Source organism: Colobus angolensis, unplaced genomic scaffold (assembly GCF_000951035.1).
Source record: "Colobus angolensis palliatus isolate OR3802 unplaced genomic scaffold, Cang.pa_1.0 Scaffold146, whole genome shotgun sequence".
NCBI classification, from domain to species: domain Eukaryota; kingdom Metazoa; phylum Chordata; class Mammalia; order Primates; family Cercopithecidae; genus Colobus; species Colobus angolensis.
The window spans coordinates 2233705-2253593 of record NW_012114555.1 but is presented as its reverse complement, the minus strand read 5'-3'; the positions used below and the strand labels follow the sequence as shown (position 1 = coordinate 2253593).

The window sequence follows — 19889 nt, the reverse complement described above, 5'->3', positions numbered from 1 at the left end:
TGCCCTCTCTCACCACTCCTATTCAACATAGTGTTGGAAGTTCTGGCTAGGGCAATCAGGCAAGAGAAAGAAATTAAGGGTATTCAGTTAGGAAAAGAAGAAGCCAAATTGTCCCTGTTTGCAGATGACATGATTGTATATTTAGAAAACCCCATCATCTCAGCCCAAAATCTCCTTAATCTGATAAGCAACTTCATCAAAGTCTCAGGATACAAAATTAATGTGCAAAAATTTTTATATCTTTAGTAGAGATGGGTCTCATCATGTTGGCCAGGCTGATCTCAAACTCCTGACCTAAAGTGATCCACCTGCCTCAGCCTTCCAAAGTGCTGGGATTACAGGCGTGAGCCACTGGGCTCGACCTGTTATAGTAATTTCTGTATACATCTTTCTGACATTTTATTATATGCCTCTTGGAAGAAGTAACAGTTTAAAAATATTTTTACATAACTGCTGCATCTAGTACACTGGCCTTTATGTAGCAGAAGCTTAGTAACTTTATGTTGGATTGATAGTAAAGGATTTAGCCATATCTTTTCCCAGTTATTATAATAGTTTAAAGATATTTACTGAATACCTACTCAGTAGAAGATTCTGTGCTGCCGAAATTCAGAAATAAGTTAGATACTGATTCTGCCTTCAGGTAATTGCAAGGTTTAGTAAGGTTTAGTAATTGAAATAAGACTTGGACACTAGATGTAATACAAAGTAAGAAGTGCTGTGTGACTAGCGGAAAGTGACTAGGAAGTTTCGTCTGCGCACTGGGAAGGAGTAGTATACAAATGGTTTCTTACTAGGTTCTTCTTTGCCCCTTTTAACAAAAATGAAGCTTTAAAAATCCAGTTAGTGTTTCTTTTCACTTTGTATTCAGTTAAACATGGGCAGAAAATATTTTGAATTGAATTGAACTGGAAAAATTCAATTCATTTTTTTCGATTAAAATTTTATGAATTACTTTAACTTCACTTAGCTCTTGATCGTGTCTTCAGAGTTGGGTTATAAATCAGCTTCCTGCAGTTTCTGGCAAGCTACTCTAGTACTTAATTTTCTGGGCTCATGAGGTTATGAAGCTTCTTATTCTGCATCAGCATTTCCAAGAATGTTTTCTGCTAAATACTAACCTTGAGATATGCTCCACAAAAAAGGGTTCCTTGGACAAGTAAGTCTGCAAATTGAGGAACACTACTTTCCTCTTGATGAATCACAATTTGTTTTACTATTTTTACTGGACTTTATGTTTTAGAAGAGTTTTGAGAAGTTAGCACAGAGAGTTCTCGTAGATCTCATACCTAGTTTCCCTTATTATTAACATCTTAACATTAGTATGGTACATTTGTTATAATTAGTGAGCCATATTGGTTGATACCTTATTATGAACTAAAGTCCATATTTTATTTAGACTTCCTTAGTTGCAACCTAATGTCCTTGTTCTGACCCAGGATCCCATCCAGGACACCACATTACATTTGGTTGTCATGTCTCCTTAGGCTCTTCTTGGCTATGACAGTTTCTCAGACTTTCCTTGTTTTTGATGACTTTGGCAGTTTTGAGAAGTACTGTTCAGGTGTTTTGTAGAATATCCCTCTCTTGGAATTTATCTGATGTTGTCTCATAATTAGACTGGGATTGTGGGTTTTTTGGAGGAAGATCACAGATGTAAAATGCCATTTACATTTATCACATCATATCAGGGTACATACTATTAGCATGATTTATCGCTGTTGGTGTTGACCTCATCATCTGACTGAGGTAGTATTTGTGAGGCTTCTTCACTGTAATGTTACTCTTTTTCCCTCTTTCCATACTGTACTCTTTGGAAGTAAGTCGCTACATATAGCCCATACTTAAGGAGTGGAGAATTATGTTCCATTTCCTTAAGGAGTGATATCTACCTAAATTATTTGGAATTCTTCCGCATGAAAGAGTTTTCTCTTCTTCCTCATTTATTTGTGTATTCAGTTATTTATTTATATCAGTATGGACTCACGGATATTAATTTTCTACTTTGAGTTTCAATATTTTTTAATTTTGTTGCTCACAATTTATTTTGGCATGTTAAAGGTTTGGAGAAGTTCTGCAGGAAAGAAACCTGTTTAATTTTATTTAATCCAATGTTGTTCAAGCTTGCGTGATCATGAAACCCTATTTCCATGTAAAATACCTTGGGAACTACTTTGCTACACCCTTCAGTGAAAGCCGTATTTGAAGATATACAGTGTGATAAATATAAGTGCATGAGTTTTCTTGTGAAACAATACTAATAAGCATATAGATCCCTAATTATATCCTAGGTACCATTCTAGTGCTGTACATGTACTCACTCATTTAATAATATTCACGATAACCCTATGAGGTGAGTTACTAATGTGGTCTTAGGTCTCACTTTACAAAATGAGAAAGCGGTAGAGCTGAGATTTGAAACTGGACACCCTGGCTCCAGAATTTACATTACCTGATATTCAGTCTGTTTATCTAGCTCAGAAATGCTTAGGCAAACTCAAGATGTGCTATGTGGTTGAATTTATTCTGTTCTCTATCAATCCAGTAACCTTGGCAAATATGATAATTTTGTTAATTTTGCATTACTTCAGTTCTCACCCCCTTCCTAATGGTCTTTTTGCCTTCCATACTGTCACTCCAGTTCCTAAAATTTCCAATACCTTGAGGATAGAGCTCAAATTCTTTTTTTTTTGGCTTTCTGGGTCTTTTATTTGTACCCATGTGTCTGTCACCCCATGAATGTACCTGGGGAAATGAACTGACCTCCCTGAACATTTCATGCAGTGAGGGAATGGGTGAGGAAAGAAATAAATAAGTGATTCTAATGCTGCCTAGGTCACCCTCAACCCCCATTTACTGGCACAGCTGGGTGGGGAGAAGGGAAGGGGTATGATTATCCTGATGGCTCAGGGTTGCAGGAGGTTCAGAGGGGAAGGAGGAAAGGCCAGGCTGGAGGCTGGGCTGTTAGCGCTTTCCTCCCACAGTTCAGACGGTTCACTCTGGGCTCACGTTTGCCATGGCTTCCTTTGATCCAAACATAGGCCCTGTCCTTAGTCCTGTGCCCTGTTCGACTTTTGGCCTAGAGGCCTTTTTGTGCTGCTGCTGTTGCAGGGCTAGCTGCATGGCCCAGATGCTCAGTGGCTGCATGTAGTCCAGTGAGCGGAACACCCGCTGCTGGCAGTATGCCTCTGGGGTCTGGAAGGCCAGACCCAGGCGCTCCCACACGGTACGGTAGCAGCCTTCAGCTGTCTGGAAGCCCTCCCAAGTCAGGCCCTCTTGGATCATGGTAGCTGCCAATCCGTAGACCACACCCACCCAGACTTCATCAGACTGCACACTGGATTTATCAGGGACACCATGGGGCTGCATCCCATTCACAGTCCCCATGGCCCCTCCTGCAAAGGCCTGGACTTTCAGCTCAAAGATAGTTTGCAGAGCACGGACCACATGTGGGGTAGGAAACACCTCAGTCTCCCCTTCTCCTAGGCCACAGGCCTTCAGGAACCACTGTCCAGCACACTGGTCAGACATAACACTACGAGACTGAGGCTGAGAGCTGCTGTCATAGTTGTAATAGCGGCCATCCCACAGCAGTCTCTTATAGGCTTCTTGGCCCCAGTGGAGGATGGAAGAAAACTTATCCTGAATGTCCTGTGCCCCACACAGAGCAGCCATCTGGACCATCACAGCCACAGCTGCCAGCCACAGCCCTCCACAGTAAGCACTGGCACCTGTGGTCACCCATCCATCATAGGTCTGGTCTGCGTAGCCTCCATTTTCAGTGAGTCCATTATGGTCCTTGTCAAACTTCATTTCAGACTCCATCACAGGCCACATGTCCTTCAGGAAGTTTTGATCACCCATCAGGTAATAGTCCCGATAAACCTGCAGCACAAACTTCAGGTTCAGGTCCTTCCAGTCAGCAGTGTCGTGGATCAAATATGCATTGACTCGGAGCCATGGTTCATCATCTGGGTCCCCAATATCATGGGGAATGACGTTCCTCCTTTTCACAGGTGCCATCACCCCACTCATCATGTACCGTCGCCGTGTCAGGTCCTCCCTGAGAGTGGCCAGAGCCATGTCATACTGTAGGCTGAGCTCAAGTTTGGACCAGAGCATGATGAGAGCAAAGGAGGCATAAAAGTGGACATCATATGTGTTGTACATGCGGTACTCCTGGCCCTCAAGGTAGCCAAATCCCGTAGGGTGGGGCAGAGGTGACACATGTTTCTGCCCAGCTCCTCTGGTAGGGAGTCCTCACGAACTTCCAGCCATACTGTGCCTCCATCAGCCAGGAAGTATAGTTCATTGAACAGCGCAGATTTGTACCAGGCAGGCAGTGATCTGTCATCCAATACTGGACTCTGCCAAGCTGAGATCCTCTCTTCCCACTCTGCGTATCGGCACAGTGCATAGTGGCTGAGGGCAGGTGCTGCATCTCCATCCTGGCCAAAGAACCTTGTATACCGCCTGTAGTGGACTTGGCCTTTAGCTCCAAACAGGATCCTGGGCATGTCCCAGGCCAGTGAAAACTCCAGGCGGCACTGGCCTCGAGGTTCCAACTTGCTGGAAACACACACAGCTCCAGCAATGCCTACTCCTTTCTGCGTAGGGGTGCTTTGGCCAGCGGGAGAGTCCAGCTGTCCATCCTGAAGTAGATCCTGCCACACCTGCTGCCCCGTGCTGTCAGGATCAAAGGCTGTGATGTGGGTTACCGTGGTATCTGCCGTGACTCGTGCAGCCACAGCCATTGTGTAGGGGTTTGGAAGGGTTGGATGATGCAGCAGCAGCCCCTGGACAGTTTCCCTGCCATGCTCCAGACAGAAGGGCTCATTCCACAAACCCCCTAGGGCATCGTCTCCACCCCCCAGTCCATTCCGCATGGAGAACATGATGAACACATCTAGAGCTTCGTCCCCTTCGTTTTCCACATCCCACACAAAGACTCCTACAGGCAGGCTGCTGTCCTGGTAGTCATGGGGCAAGATGGGTGTGATCTGACGGCAGGTGAGGGTGACATTCTGGCCAGGAAGCTGATAGACAGTCCAGGCTTGGGGATAGAGGGCGTGGTAGAAAGCAAAGTACCCACACAGGCCCCAGTTCCAGCTGCAGAGGACACTTGGGTGCTCCAGGGACAGGACTTGCTGGTACACAGTCTGCCCTTCCCGACGTAGGCACACTGTGAATTGGTCAGCGATGACTGTCCAGTGCTGATACATTCCAGGGTTAAGCTGCCAACGACAGAACTGGCCTCTCCAGCCACGGGTAATAGTGCCTCCCCCGATGCCACCCAAGGGACAACCATAAATCTGTCTTAGGGGTACAGAATTGATCATGTCGATGAAAGGCGTCTTCTTTTCCACCTGGGTCTTCCGGTACCACCACTGCAGGTACCTCAAGCCCATGCCTATATGCTTTATCATGTTCCTTAGGGAGACATTGTTAGCTTGAAAGGGTTTCCTCTTCTCTGTAAACTCATGAGCCAGACAGATGCGCCAGCCAAAGGGAGGCACCTGGTAGCCCATAGCTTTACCCTCATAGGAAGCCATCAGCTGCCCAGAGTCCTCCGGATTGGAGCAGCCCGTCTCTCTTTGGGGTCGGTTGCCTTCGGGACTCTTGCAGTCTGTAACCTGCACATCCTTGGTGCCTCTAGTCTCTCTTCAGGGCAATAAACCTGTGGATCCTCTTTGGCACAGCTTATCTGCTCCGAGGCTGGGACGCCAGTTCCCATGTTTCCTGGATCCTGGGTCCCAATGACCTCGATGGCCCCAAGTTCTGAGCCCTCGGATACTAAGTATCTCGCCAGCCTATTCCAGATGTGGGCGCCAGTGGTTGTTAGGTATCGTCCCGGAGGGCCGGGCGTTGGGGAAAGCTTAGATGAGCTGGTGTTTCAGTGGAGCCGGGGAGCTCTTGCTTCAGTGGCGGCGGCGACAGCAGTGAAGCCGCCTTGGGCTCTCCTTCGGTTGTCGCTGTAGGTCCTGGACGGGAAGGGTCGCGCCTCGTCGTCATTGAGCCGCGATGATTAACTCGCTCGGCCAAAGGGCAACTGGGCCCGCAGAGAGGGGAGGAGCTGCGGGGCCAGCCCACCAGGCACCGCTCCGGGACGGGCCCGCAAGGCACCGCCCCCGGGACCTCGGCCCGGCCCCTGGGCCACGGCACCGGGTCCCCCAGGATTGGGCGCCAGGTCCCGTAGGCCGGCTCCGGAGCAGCGCCCACGCCCCGGTGTCAGCCCGTGCGTGGGAAGGTGACCCTGGGCGCCGGGACAACCGGAGCCCTTTCCGGTCTGGCCGGCCGGGCTAGAGCTCAAATTCTTTATTATGGCTTACAAAGGTAGAAATGATCTTGACCTCTTTAGTTCCAGTCTCATCTCTTGCCTTCTCACACCGTTCTTCCCCAGCCTGCCATGCACATACTTTCTCTCTCTCTAATCATACTTGACCTCCTCCACTTGTTGCAATAGGAGAACTTTTGCTTATGCCACTGCGTCTGCTTGAAACTGCCTCCTCTCATCCCATATATTTCTGGCTATAGTTGAAACTGTCTCCTCTCATCCCGTATGTTTCTGGGTATACTTGAAACTGCCTCTTCTCATCCCATATATTTCTTGCTAGCTTCTGCACATCATTTATGTTATCAAGTGAGATGACAGGTTGTTTAGGAAGGCTGTCTGACTCCCAGATCTCAGATACTCAGGTACTTTTCCTGTCTTGTCCATCCTCCACACCCTATACTTCTCTACTATAATACTTGGGTTATTTGTATCATCACTTAGATTCTTTAGTCTCTGTGAAGTAGGACCTGAGTCTCTCTTTTCATCACTGTATCTCTAACATCTGGCACAGTCCCCAGTCCATGGTAGACAATCGATATTTTTTAAAAATTATGAATGAATAGCATAAAGAAAAAACAGAGAATATTCCTAGAAAATATTCAGACCCTTTGATCTAGTAATTCCACTTCTAGAACCTTGTATAAAGGAAAGAATCAGAAACACAGAAACTTACGTTCATAATAATAGTAAAAAATTTAAAAGAATCAAAATGGGTAACAATAGAGCTTGCTTAAATATGACATGCTGTTTCCAAAAGAAACAATGCTATATAGTCATCAAAAATGTCATTTTTGAAGAATTGTAATGAATACAAAAAGGCATACATTATAATCTTATATGGAGAATGCAAAATATAAAACAATATAATTTCACTTTAATCCAAAATATATGTGTTTATATGTCTCAATTACACACATACATATGCATAGAAAAATGAAAGACAAAATATTAATATTGGTTGTTTGATATATTATTTTTATAATCAGAGAAGAATTACTAAAATGTTTTTCTATTAGATACCTGGGTTATAATTATTTTAGTTTTATTTTTTGTCAGGGTGAAGAAAATAGTTTTCTGATTTTATAATTTCTTAAGTTTTTTTTACATGCTATTTGTTTAATATATGGTTTAAAAGATATTTTATTTACCTTCATTGTTATTAAAAGGTAGTAATGCTATGCTAATTTTAAAAAATAGTATAATTGTGAATCTTTTATAAATTTTTTGCTTCTCATACTTAGAAATTGCTTTATTTATGAAATTCCTGAAATCCTTTGAGTCAATGCCATAGATTCCAGTTATTAGGGAAATTTACTTGAAGGCAACAATAACTTCATTTAGAGAGGGTACAGGTTTGGATAAAAGGTAAATATCTTCCTATCTGAACATTTTAAATGTAAAAAACCATTCACTTTCCTTGTGGATAACATGAACGCTTTGAATTTATTTTGTAAGTCTTTTGGGTGAAAGCCATCTATTTATTTATTTTGGGGTGCTAAATGTACATTGAAATTATTTAAATAATAGCACAGGCATAATAATGATTTTTTTTGTTTTGGCATTTCTTCTAAGACTTAGGGACAAATTATCCACCTCCACGAATAGGACCTGAGAAAAATTGTTGTCTATAAAACTGGAGCTAGAGTGGACCTCAAGTTTATCCAGTCCAAACTCTGGCAAGTGTTCACTTCTCATCTCCTTTTGCTCCAGGACTTCTGGAAACAAGGAGCTCATAATTTCACTGAGTTAAGTTATATTTGAGGTAAATATTTCTAATTGTTGCAAAGTGTCTTTTTGATATTACATAGTCGTCTGCTCCTTACTACATTTACTCACTGATCCTCATTTTGTGCTTGGCACATAGACAGCTTTCAGTATATTAATATATTAGTCAGTGAGTCAGCGAGTGAACAAAAGAATGAATGGATACCACTTAATTAAGATTAGAGTTCTTGAGGGAACCTAAAGGCTGGCCAAGCTTGAAAGCAGCCGCTTGCTTCTTCATCTTGGATTTCCCCTCATTGTCAGGAAATTCTATTCCTGTTACTGATAACTATGGAACTGACTCCTTTGACCATCCAAGATTTCAATGGAAATGACTTCACTGACCATCTGACTGAAGTTCTTGCAAGAGATACCTTGGAAAAGACCTCTCCACCTTGACATAGTGTTATAGATATGGGACGGAGGATAGACGTGGCCAACAACTGGGGTCACTTTTCTTTCATTATTTGTAGGATTTTCAAGGAAGTAGTATATGTTCAATTGACAATGTTCAAGTTTAGCCATATCTAGCTTTCCTGTTTCTTTGTTCATTCTTTCATGTTTTTTTCTGTAGTTTATGACATATGGACTGATAGAGATCTTATGAACTTTTTGCAAACTATCTCTGTCCCGTATTATTTGTGTATCTCTCTTACCCTCCTGACTTCCACTACAAAAGTGATGTGTTTCTTAGTGACAGAAATGCTGTTTTATTCATCTTTAGTGGCATGTATTTAATAGGTGGCTAATAAATATTTGCTAAATCAATGTATTTTCATCATTTAAAAACTCAGATAATATACCTCATTTCCCCCTGTTCTAGTTATTAAAAATCCCCACTTTTCTGAATTGGATATACCCTTTTTTTTCTTTCCTCAGTGCTTAGTCATAGTATTTCTCTGTTCCGGGTCATTTCTAGGTTCCTGCTTTAATTGTATAGCTCAGAAAAAAATGATAATCAAATAAGTTTTAATCAGCACTTCTTACATTCTTAACAGTCTTTCTCATTATGCTTTTATGTGTTATTTTTTAAGTTTCCTCGTTTGTAAAATGACAGTAATGATACACATCTTGTAGGTTAGTAAAATAACATGTGTAAACACATGTAAATCACATAGTTGTGTTTCATCAAATAAAATAACATATGTAAACACATGTAAATCGCATAGTTGTGTTTCATCAATTATTTCTATTCAGAATACTTTCTTATGATGTCTAATTTGTTTTCTGTGTAACTTTTTCTCTTGACTTCTTTCTCTATATATTATATCTAATGTTAAATTTAGAGTTGGTAAATTGAAATTCTTGGTACAAAGTGATATCTATTTGGACAACTGTGATTCATCACTTTACAGAAAATACCTGAATGAGTTGTTTTTGCCAAAATAATTATTTAAAGGATAAGTTAACAAATATTCAACATCTTGTCTAAGTGTCATTCCAAAAGTTGTCTTTCTATTTTGAATGGTCTTCATGTTTGAATTTTTAGTGAATTTTATGCTGTTTTAAAATTGTGTTGCAGTCTTGAAAATTTGTATAGAACAGCTGACCCTTAAACCATGTGGCGTTAAGGGGTGCTGACCCTTCATGCAGTCAAAAATTCACATATAACTTTTGACTCCCCCACAACTTAACTACTAATAGCCTACTGTTGACCAGAAACCTCATTGATAATATTAAGTGGATTAACACATATTTTATCTTATATATATTATATACTATATTCTTACAATAAAGAATGCTAGAGAAAGGAAAATGTTATGAAGAAAATCATAAATAAGAAATTATTTATTAAGTGGGAGTGGACCATCATAAATATCTTCATCATAAATTATCATAAATCATCTTCACGTTGAGTAGGCTGAGGATGAGGAAGAAGAGGAAAGGCTGGTCTTGCTATCTTGCCTGGCAGAGGCAAAAGAGGTAGAGGAGGTGGAAGGGATACAGGAGAGGCAGGCACACTGGGTGTAATTTTACAGAAATACATTGGAACTCCCATTTGACATTTTTACTTTTTCATTTTTCTAAAAATATTTCTATATGGTTCCAGTCCTCTTTCACTGTTTGCTTTAGTTTTAAGGGTCCGTGTTGCAAAATGGACCTTTCCATGATATGGACACTGAAGTCAAAAGCAGTCTTGAATAATCAGAACTCTTCTGCCAGATTGTCTGATGTCAATTTGCTTTTTGGCACTGCTTCTTCTATGTGTTCTTCCTCATTTTCTGACAGTGGTCTGGAAGCACTCATCTCCATCAAGTCGTTTTTAATTAATTCCTCTGGTGTAGTGTCTATTAGCTGTTGAATTTCTCTAAAATCCGTATCTTGCAACCCTTCACTCCCAACCTTTTTTGGTCATATCTACAATCTCTTATTTCCTTGATTGACTCTCTTGTAAATCCTGTGTAGTCTTTACAACATCTGGAAACAGTTTTCTCCAGCAGGAATTTACTGCTTTGGGCTTGATGGCTTTCATAGCTTTTTCCATAACAACAATGGCATCTTCAATGGTATGTGTCTTCCAGACTGTCATGATGATCTCGGTATTGGGTTTTCTTCCATAGCATTGGCAAATCTTTTCCATAGGGTGCTGTATATAATGAGCCTTAGAGGTCCCTATGACCCAGACCTAGAGGCTGAATTAGAGACATTGTGTTTGAGGGTAAGTAGACCAATTTGATATCTTCTGTGTTGAACTCATGGTGTTCTGTGAGGTGAAGGGCATTGTCCGATATCAAAAGAGCTTTAAAAGCAATCCATTACTGACAAGGTACTTCCTGACATCAGGGACAAAGCATAAATTGAACCAATCCAGAAAAAGTGTTCTTGTTGTCCAGGCTTTCTTGTTGTAAAACCAAAAGCCTGGCAATTGATGTTTATCTTTTCCCTTCAAGGCTCAGGGGTTAGCAGCTTTACAGATAAGGGCAGTCCTGGTCCTAAACCTAATTGCATTTACACAAAATGGTAGAATTAGCCTATTTCTTCTTGCCTTAAATCCTGGTACTTGCTCCTCTTACTTACTAATAAAAGTCCTATTTTTTCCCCCCTAGAATAAGGCACTCTCTTCTGCATTAAAAACCTGTTCAGTCAGATATTCTTTTTCCTCAATGATTTTAATGGCATCTGGGAACTCATTTTCTGCCTCTTGGTCAGCAGAAGCTGCTTCTCTTGTTATCTTGATATTTTTAAGCCAAACTGATTTTGAAAATTATCAAACCATCCTTGGCTAGGATTAAGTACTCCAGCTTTAGATCCTTTCCCTTTCTTTTGCTTTAAATTGTCATATAATGACTTCACTTTTTCTCAAGTCATATTTGGAGTCTATAGGTATGCCTGTTAGTAACCCTGCACCCACATAAAAGTTGTATTTTCAATACTAGATAAAAGAGTGTTCTGCAAAAAAAAAAGCGAGGTTTTCACCACTGGTGGTGTAGCTACAGCAATGACTTCATGAGTTTCCTTTTCTTATTTTACAATGGTCCTTATGCTGGATTCATTTCTCTTGAAGTGATGGGCAACTGCAGCTGCAGACTTCAATCTTCCATACATATCAAGCAATTCAACATTTTCTTGCAATGTCATGACTTTTCTTCTTGGGAGCATTTCTAGCATCACTAGTGGCTTTTTGTATGGGTCCCATGCTATTATTCAGGGACAATATTGTGCTCAATACAATAAAAAAAGTGAGACAGCGAGAGATCACTTTTTACTGCAGTACACAATTTACAGGCCCGTGGAACTGCTCACATGGAGATGATTAGCATCACCCAGGGTTTCAAGCAGATACTCACAGCACTTGAATTCACTGCAATAGCAATAGGAGGTAGCTACAAAATTTTTACAGTAATATAGTATGTCCTACAGTTAATTTTATGCAGTTGAGATTTAATACTGCATCTTTATGTTTTTTTGTATTTCTCTCAATTTCAAATGGTACCATGTATAATCTGAAAGTATATATGTGTTTTTAATAAATCTTAATTTTTTATAATAGTTTTGTGTATATTTTATGGTAGGAAATGATAAAATAGGCTACTAGTATCTACATATATTTTATGCATTCAGAACAAACTCAACTTTTTCTTAAAATTTTCAGTATGTCTAGGCTATGTGGTTTGTCTGTGAGGTTTTTTGAAATTGTTGCTCATATTAGAAAAAATTTAAATATAAGTACACCCACACAGTTCAAGCCTGTGTTGTTCAAGGGTCAACTCTGTATATTATGAGCTACACATCGATGTCTATTGTATTTAATAACTTTAGTTTTGTTTTTATGTCTGAGAGTTAATGCCTTTGTATCAATTCTAGAGCTGTTTGCATGAGTGATTGAAAATGAGAACATTTGTAGCCATAATTTAATAGCTAGCAGTTTGGTTCCTATGATAGGATAGGATAAATAAAAATCCAGGGATTGGATTTTTAATATGTATGCAAATTTTATTTTATTGCGATCATTTAATTAGAAGTATTTTTTAATAAGCTTTTTCTTACCTGTTTCCTCCACCATTGGGGGTGGGAGGCAGCAGATAACAGAAGGCTCGTTAGAGGAAATGATACTTAATCTGACATCAGAAAGGTGAATGAGATTTATCTGAATAAGGTGGGTGTAAAGATATTGAATGTGGAAGGTGGGTTGTATCATTATAATAAATGTTTACTCATTAACAATGTACCCAAAAAAGAGGTACCAAATAAGTTTTGGATCTAAGAGAATTATTTATAGTTAAGGAGAGAATTAAAATAGGCCAATAAATAGAGTTAATTTGGGGGCTATTTCATGTAATGTATTGAGTATGCTTTTATTCTTGAAAATCTGTTTCTATAAATGTAGTAAACTGAACTTTATACATTTCACAAAGCTCGATATCTATCCTTCAGATGATTTTTTTCTGTTCATTCACTGCTTGGGCCATTGCATTAAAATTTTTTAAAATACTTGCAACATTACTTAGAGGAGAAATCTGTTTAATTAGTGAGCACTATTATGTGCTAGACACAGTGTGATTTGTACCATGATAGGTGAAGGACAGGGTGCTATGAGAGCCCATAAGCAAAGTCACCTAATGCTATCTTGGTTGGGTACCCGGTGAGAAAAGTCTTAATGGAGGAAGGGATATTTAAGCTGATACCTAAAAGGTGAATAAGATTTATTTAGACAAGAATAACAATGTTGGAGGTGGGAGTTGAACTTGCAGAGCAAATTTCAGATAAAGAGTAATGTATTTGAATGTGTGTGTTGAAGAAGCTATGAATAATGATTGCTGTAGTAAAAGCCATCACTTACTGAATGATAATTATCATATTATGCCACTGTTTGAGTCAGTTTACATGTATTAACATCTTTAATCTTTGTAACAACCATATAAGAGAACTATTATTATTATTCCACTTTCATAAATTGATTATTACTGTTCTTTATGAGTAATATACAGTTCTCTCTTTGCTTCCTTATTAGGTCTGAATTTTGGGACTTTGGTATTATTTTATTTTGGTTTCAGTGACCCAGAAGTGGTCTGTAGGCACATTTAGTAAAAAGACAAAAAACATTATTATGGCATTTTCGCTTGTCATTGAAAAGAATAGTATATAAAATATGGTATTTATGGATGATCAAACCTAGGACTATTGAAATTTAATTTCCATTTTATAACAAATGGAAGGGATAATGAAGAAGGTAATCAATACTGTGAAAAATAGTCAGACAAATCCAGATTGTGGCACAGTCTAAAAGATAACTGGCCTGGACCTTTCAAAAAAGTCAGTATCATAAAAAAGAAAAGAATAGAGAGATTCTGGATTAAACTGCTCTGAAAGAGAGCGACATAACAACCAATGAAATGTAATGCATGAATTTTGAATGGATCTCAGATTTTAAAAAACTCTACAAGATATATGGAGATAGCTGGAAAATTTGAACATGTATCGACTAAGTATGACATCATGAAATATTAATTTTCTTAGATATAATAATGATATTGTGATGTGTTGGAAAAAGTCCTTATTCTAAGAATGTGCATGCTGAAGTATTTATGGGTGAAATTTCATTTTTGGGAAAATTACAATGTAATAAAAAAATTTCTGTACATTTTTACCTTTTACTAGGTCGTTAATGGGATTCCTAAGTATTAAACATTTATGAAATACTTAAATTTAACTTATCTTTTTATCTGATAGAAAAATGTTAGATAGAAAATATCAGATAAAAAGATAAGTTAAATTTAAGCATTTCATAAATGTTTTCTATATAATGTTTATTACCATATGACTTGTTGACATTTAAAAAAAATCTATGCTTATTCCCATCCTAAACTAAAATGTCAGTTATTTGAGGACTGAGGCTTTCTGTTATTCACTGCTTAATTCATAGCACAAAGGATAGTATCTGGCATATAGTAGGCAATAGTCAGTATTTGTTGAGTGAACTAATAAATAGGGATAACCAGTCTCAACCAACCTTACCATTTCTATGTAATTCGTAATATCTTTAATATTTTTTATTAGTTTTAGTATAGTTACTGGAAAAGATAATTGATTGTTTTTTATGTTTCAGGGAAGTTGGGAAAAAAGAATTTTGAAGAGTTTAAATAGTATGTGCACTGAACTGAGTATCCCACTGGCACGAAAGGTACTTTTAAACATTTTTCTGTTTAAGTATTTCATTGTGAATCAAATACTAGAAAGTATCATGAAGTTATATAACTGTTAGGCACATTTATTTATTTATTTATTTAGAGACAGAGTCTTGCTCTGTCACCCAGGCTGGAGTGCAGTGGCGTGATCTCGGCTCACTGCAACCTCTGCCTCCTGGGTTCAAGCAATTCTCCTGCCTCAGCCTCCCAAGTAACTAGGACTACAGGCACATGCCACCACGCCCGACTAATTTTTTTGTATTTTTGGTAGAGACGGGGTTTCACAGTGTTAGTCAGGAGGGTCTTGATCTCCTGACCTCATGATCCGCCCACCTTGGCCTCCCAAAGTGCTGAGATTACAGATGTGAGCCACTGCGCCTGGCCTATTTATTTATTTTTACTAGTATATCAACTTGGTTTGAAACAAAAATCTGTAAAAGGCCAATTATGTGGGTACATTCTATATAGATTTCTATTTCGTGTGCTATAATTATTATTGTAACAAACCTGTGTCTTTGCAAATAAATATAAATATGAATCTGTAGTATAGATGAGTTAGGATTTGGCTGTAAAGATTAGCAATATGCTTTAAATATTTTAATTACCTTTAGTCTCCTTACTTTTTGGCTAATTAGCACAATAGCCGTATTTCTTGAATCACAGATAGAGTTCAGGCATACTGTGATCTTGTAACAGGCAATATGGTACCATCTTTCGGTATTAATGTAGGAAACAAAAAGGATAATTTGTCTTCTCTCTGTAGAACTGGAATTCTATTTAGATCTAATATTCAACACTTACGTTACTCTGAGCATTGAGGAGAAAAGATGAGAAAGAAAAGAAAAAACACTTGAGGGATGTTTTGTATTCTTTGTAGCTGCTCACAAGTAGGAGAGACCAGTTTCCCTTTACTTCATTCTCCCTACCTGCTATTTATTCCCTGTTGTTGGACAGGATGTAGTGGGTATACTTTGAATAATATCCAAGGAAAAATTACTGAAGGCACCAGAAGGATGGTATTTAAAAAGGATACATTTATATTAAAAACTGTCTAAATATGTAGTATTGTATAATATACTGCCTTTCATATAGGAAGATAATGCTACTAACTCTTAGTCACACTCTCTTGACCAGTCCCTCTTATGATGCTTTTCTGAGTCTGCTGGATGGGGGTAAGAGATGTAGTATGCGGCTGGGGAGCAGTTTTTCTTTGTGAAATGTACTGGCCAGTACAGATCACTTACCTTCTTTTATTGGACGCATTAGCACCATGTTCTAACTAGGCCATTGAGACTAGATATAACATAATAGTTAAATAATAATTTAAATGCAGTTACCCCCAAATTCAACATGTTTAATGAAATTATTTATCCTGTTATTGTAGTTTATGTAAGCTTTTAAATAAGTTATTGATTCTTATTTTTAGTTGTATTGCTAGACTTCAAAAATGAAATGAAACCAGTTTTAAATTACCTTTTCCAGAGGCCAGTTGGAGAACAGAAAGAACTTCTTAATAAATGGAATGAAATGGGAACTGATGAACCAGGTATGTGAACAATTTTTTCTGAATGTAGTAGTGGAAAAAGATTGCCTTCTTAACTGTGGATGCAAAATAACATAATTAACGATTCTTTTGTGAAGATGTTAATTTTCCTTCTCATTAATTTTCTGTCTTCTGGAAAACCAGAGTTAGACTGGCTTACTCAAACTCCCAGACACCACATGCAACTAATAAATACAGACATCAGGAGCAGCTTTTTGCTTGTTTGTTTGTGTTTTTAGAGACAGGGTCTTACTCTGTTACCTGTGCTGGAGTGCAGTAGCCTGATCACAGCCCCCTTTAACCTGAAACTCCTGGGCTCAGAGGGTCCTTTCACCTCAGCCTCCTGAGTAGCAAAGACTATAGGCACGCACCACCATGCCTGGCTAATTTTTTTATTTTTTTGTAGAGATGGGGTTTTGCTATGTTGCCCTGGCTCTCTCTGTTGAACTCCTGGCTTCAAGTAATCCTCTGATCCTCCCACCAGAGCCTCCCAAAGTGCTGGGATTACAGGTGTGAGCTACTGTGCCTGGCCTTATTTATCCTTTTTTAAAGCAGCGTTTAAAAACATTTTTATAAAATAATAAATTATCCAGTGGATTTTTGAGATTCTTGTCTTTTAATTAAGGTAAATATTGTGCAAGCTTAATTATATTGGGTTGTTAAAAATAGGATAAATAGTGAAAAATACGTTTGAAGACTTTAAAATGTTTTAAAGAATTTATTTTTGTTCATTTTAATATTTAAAATGTAGTCAATTTTGTAAATGTAAAATGAATAACAACTATACTTCATTTACTATGATAGATGCTTGTAATTGTGTAGACAGACATGTACATAACCCCTCCTCCCTCTCCTTTACCACTGCTAAAATACATGTAGGGGACTAGGTAAGATATAAATATCATAATAGAGTGATTATATATAGTTATTTGAGTTCAAAAGGGGGAATAGTTTAATACAACTAGAGGAATTCACTAAGAATGCATTGTTTGTATTTTAAGTACATTGAAAATTCTCATATAGAACCTTTATGTTACATTGACCTTGTTTGGCCAATTCAGTTATAAATAATTACGATCTGTGAATAGGATGCTCTTAATTTCTTCCAGAATATGTCATCTAGGACGGGAAGGGCAGAAATTGTCTTTTCATTTTAGTGTTCTCTGTACTTAATGCAGTGTATGACAAATAATTGATTCTCAAGAAATGTTTGAATTAATCTATTTGTATGATAACATATGAAAGAATGATTACATTTATTTAATAAGACTTCATATATTATTAGCTGAAATTTTGTTTATAATCTATCTTATTCTAGATTTAAGCCTTTTCAGACCTGTTTATGCACCTAAGGATTTTCTTGAGGTAGGTTCTATTGGATAAATACACATATATTAATGAACGAATAAGGTGAATAAATGATGATGTAAAAATATATCAAGGCAGAGGGATTAGGATGTAAAAAGCCCCAGAGTCATTGAAACAGTGGAATGACATGATCAGATCTGTGTTTGAAAATTACTATTAGAAAATATATTGGAATATGGTAGGATTAGCATGGGGTAAATCAGTTAGGATAATTTTGATTAAAAAATAGTGACTGTAGGAAGTGGGTTCCAAGATGACCGAATATGAACAGTTCCAGTCTGTAGCTCCCAGCATAATCAACACAGAAGATGGGTGATTTCTGCATTTCCAACTGCGGTACCTGGTTCATCTCACTGGGACTGGTTGGCAAGTGGATGCAGCCCATGGAGGGTGAGCCAAAGCTGGGGGAGCATCGCCTCACCTGGGAAGCACAAGGAGTTGGGGGATTTCCTTTTCTGAGCCAAGGGAAAAAAGAATTTCCTTTTCTGAGCCATGACAGACTGTACCGGGAAAATCGGGACACTGCCAACTAAACACTGCGCTTTTCCAACAGTCTTAGCAAACGGCACACCAGGAGATCATATCCTGTGCTTGGCTCAGCAGGTCCCACGCCCATGGACCCTTGCTCACTACTAGTCTGAGATCGAACTACGAAGTGGCAAGCCTGGCTAGGGGAGGGGCATCTGCCATTGCTGAGGCTTGAGCAGGTAAACAAAGTGGCAGGTGGCTCGAATTGGGTGGAGCCCACCACAGCTCAACGAGGACTGCCTGCCTCTGTAGACTCCACCTGTCGGGGCAGGGCATAGCTGAATAAAAGGCAGCAGAAACTTCTGCAGACTTAAACGTCCCTGTGTGACAGCTCTGAAGAGGGCAGTGATTCTCTCAGCACAGTGTTTGAGCTCTGAGAACAGACAGACTGCCTCCTCAAGTGGGTCCCTGACCCCTGTGTAGCCTAACTTGGAGACATCTCCCAGTAGGGGCTGACTGACACCTCATACAGCCTGGTACCCCTCTGAGACAAAGCTTCCAGAGGAAGGATCAGGCAGCAGTATTTGCTGTTCTGCACTATTTGCTGTTCAACAGCCTCTGCTGGTGAAACCCAGGCAAACAGGGTCTGGAGTGGACCTCCAGCAAACTCCAACAAACCTGCAGCTGAGGGACCTGACTGTTAGAAGGAAAATTAACAAACAGAAAGGAATAGCATCAACATCAACAAAAAAGACATCCACACCAAAACCCTATCTGTAGGTAACCATCATCAGAGACCAAAGATAGATAAAACCACAAACATGGGGAGAAACCAGAGCAGAAAAGCTGAAAATTCTAAAAACCAGAGTGCCCCTTCTCCTCCAGAGGATCGCAGCTCGTTGCCAGCAATGGAACAAAGCAGGATGGAGAATGACTTTGACAAGTTGACAGAAGTAGGCTTCAGAAAGTCGATAATAACAAAATTCTCCAAGCTAAAGGAGGATGTCCGGACCCATCACAAGGAAGCTTAAAACCTTGAAAAAAGATTAGACAAATGGCTAACTAGAATGAACAGTGTAGAGAAGATCTTAAATGACCTGATGGAGCTGAAAACCATGGCACAAGAACTACATGATGCATGCGTAAGCTTCAGTAGCTGATCTGGTCAAGTGGAAGAAATGGTATGAGTGATTGAAGATCAAATGAATGAAATGAAGTGAGAAGTTTAGAGAAAAAAGAGTAAAAAGAAATGAACAAAGCCTCTAAGAAATATGGGACTATGTGAAAAGACCAAATCTACGTTTGATTGGTGTACCTGAAAGTGACAGGGAGAATGGAACCAAGCTGGAAAACACTCTTCAGGATATCATCCAGGAGAACTTACCACACTAGCAAGGCAGGCCAACATTCAAATTCAGGAAATACAGAGAACACCACAAAGATACTCCTCGAGAGGAGCAACCCCAAGACATGTAATTGTTGATTAACAAAGGTTGAAATGAAAGAAAAAATGCTAAAGGCAGCCAGAGAGAAAGGTCAGGTTACCCACAAAGGGAAACCCATCAGACTAACAGTGATCTCTCAGCAGAAACCCTACAAGCCAGAAGAGAGTGGAGACCAATATTCAACATTCTTAAGGAAAAGGATTTTCACCCAGGATTTCATGTCCAGCCAAACTAAGCTTCATAAGTGAAGGAGAAATAAAATCCTTTGTAGACAAGCAAATGCTGAGAGATTTTGTCACCACCAGGCCTGCCTTACAAGAGCTCCTGAAGGAAGCACTAAA

At 39.2% G+C, this 19889-nt stretch overlaps 1 protein-coding gene and 1 pseudogene across 3 annotated transcripts in view; one reads left to right on the top strand and one right to left on the bottom strand.

Moving 5' to 3' along the window:
• The window catches only part of TBC1D19 (TBC1 domain family, member 19), a 171520-nt gene that overhangs the window by 42619 nt on the left and 109012 nt on the right, over positions 1-19889 (top strand). For both annotated transcript variants that reach the window (XM_011935632.1, XM_011935631.1), the window contains 3 exons: positions 14646-14720; positions 16207-16270; positions 17586-17632. In XM_011935632.1, coding sequence (XP_011791022.1) covers positions 14646-14720; positions 16207-16270; positions 17586-17632 — 186 coding nt within the window. The remainder of the gene's footprint in view (positions 1-14645; positions 14721-16206; positions 16271-17585; positions 17633-19889) is intronic.
• On the bottom strand, positions 2683-5933 carry LOC105507214 (annotated as a pseudogene). The gene has a single exon (XR_001001057.1). The product of XR_001001057.1 is annotated as a non-lysosomal glucosylceramidase pseudogene (transcript).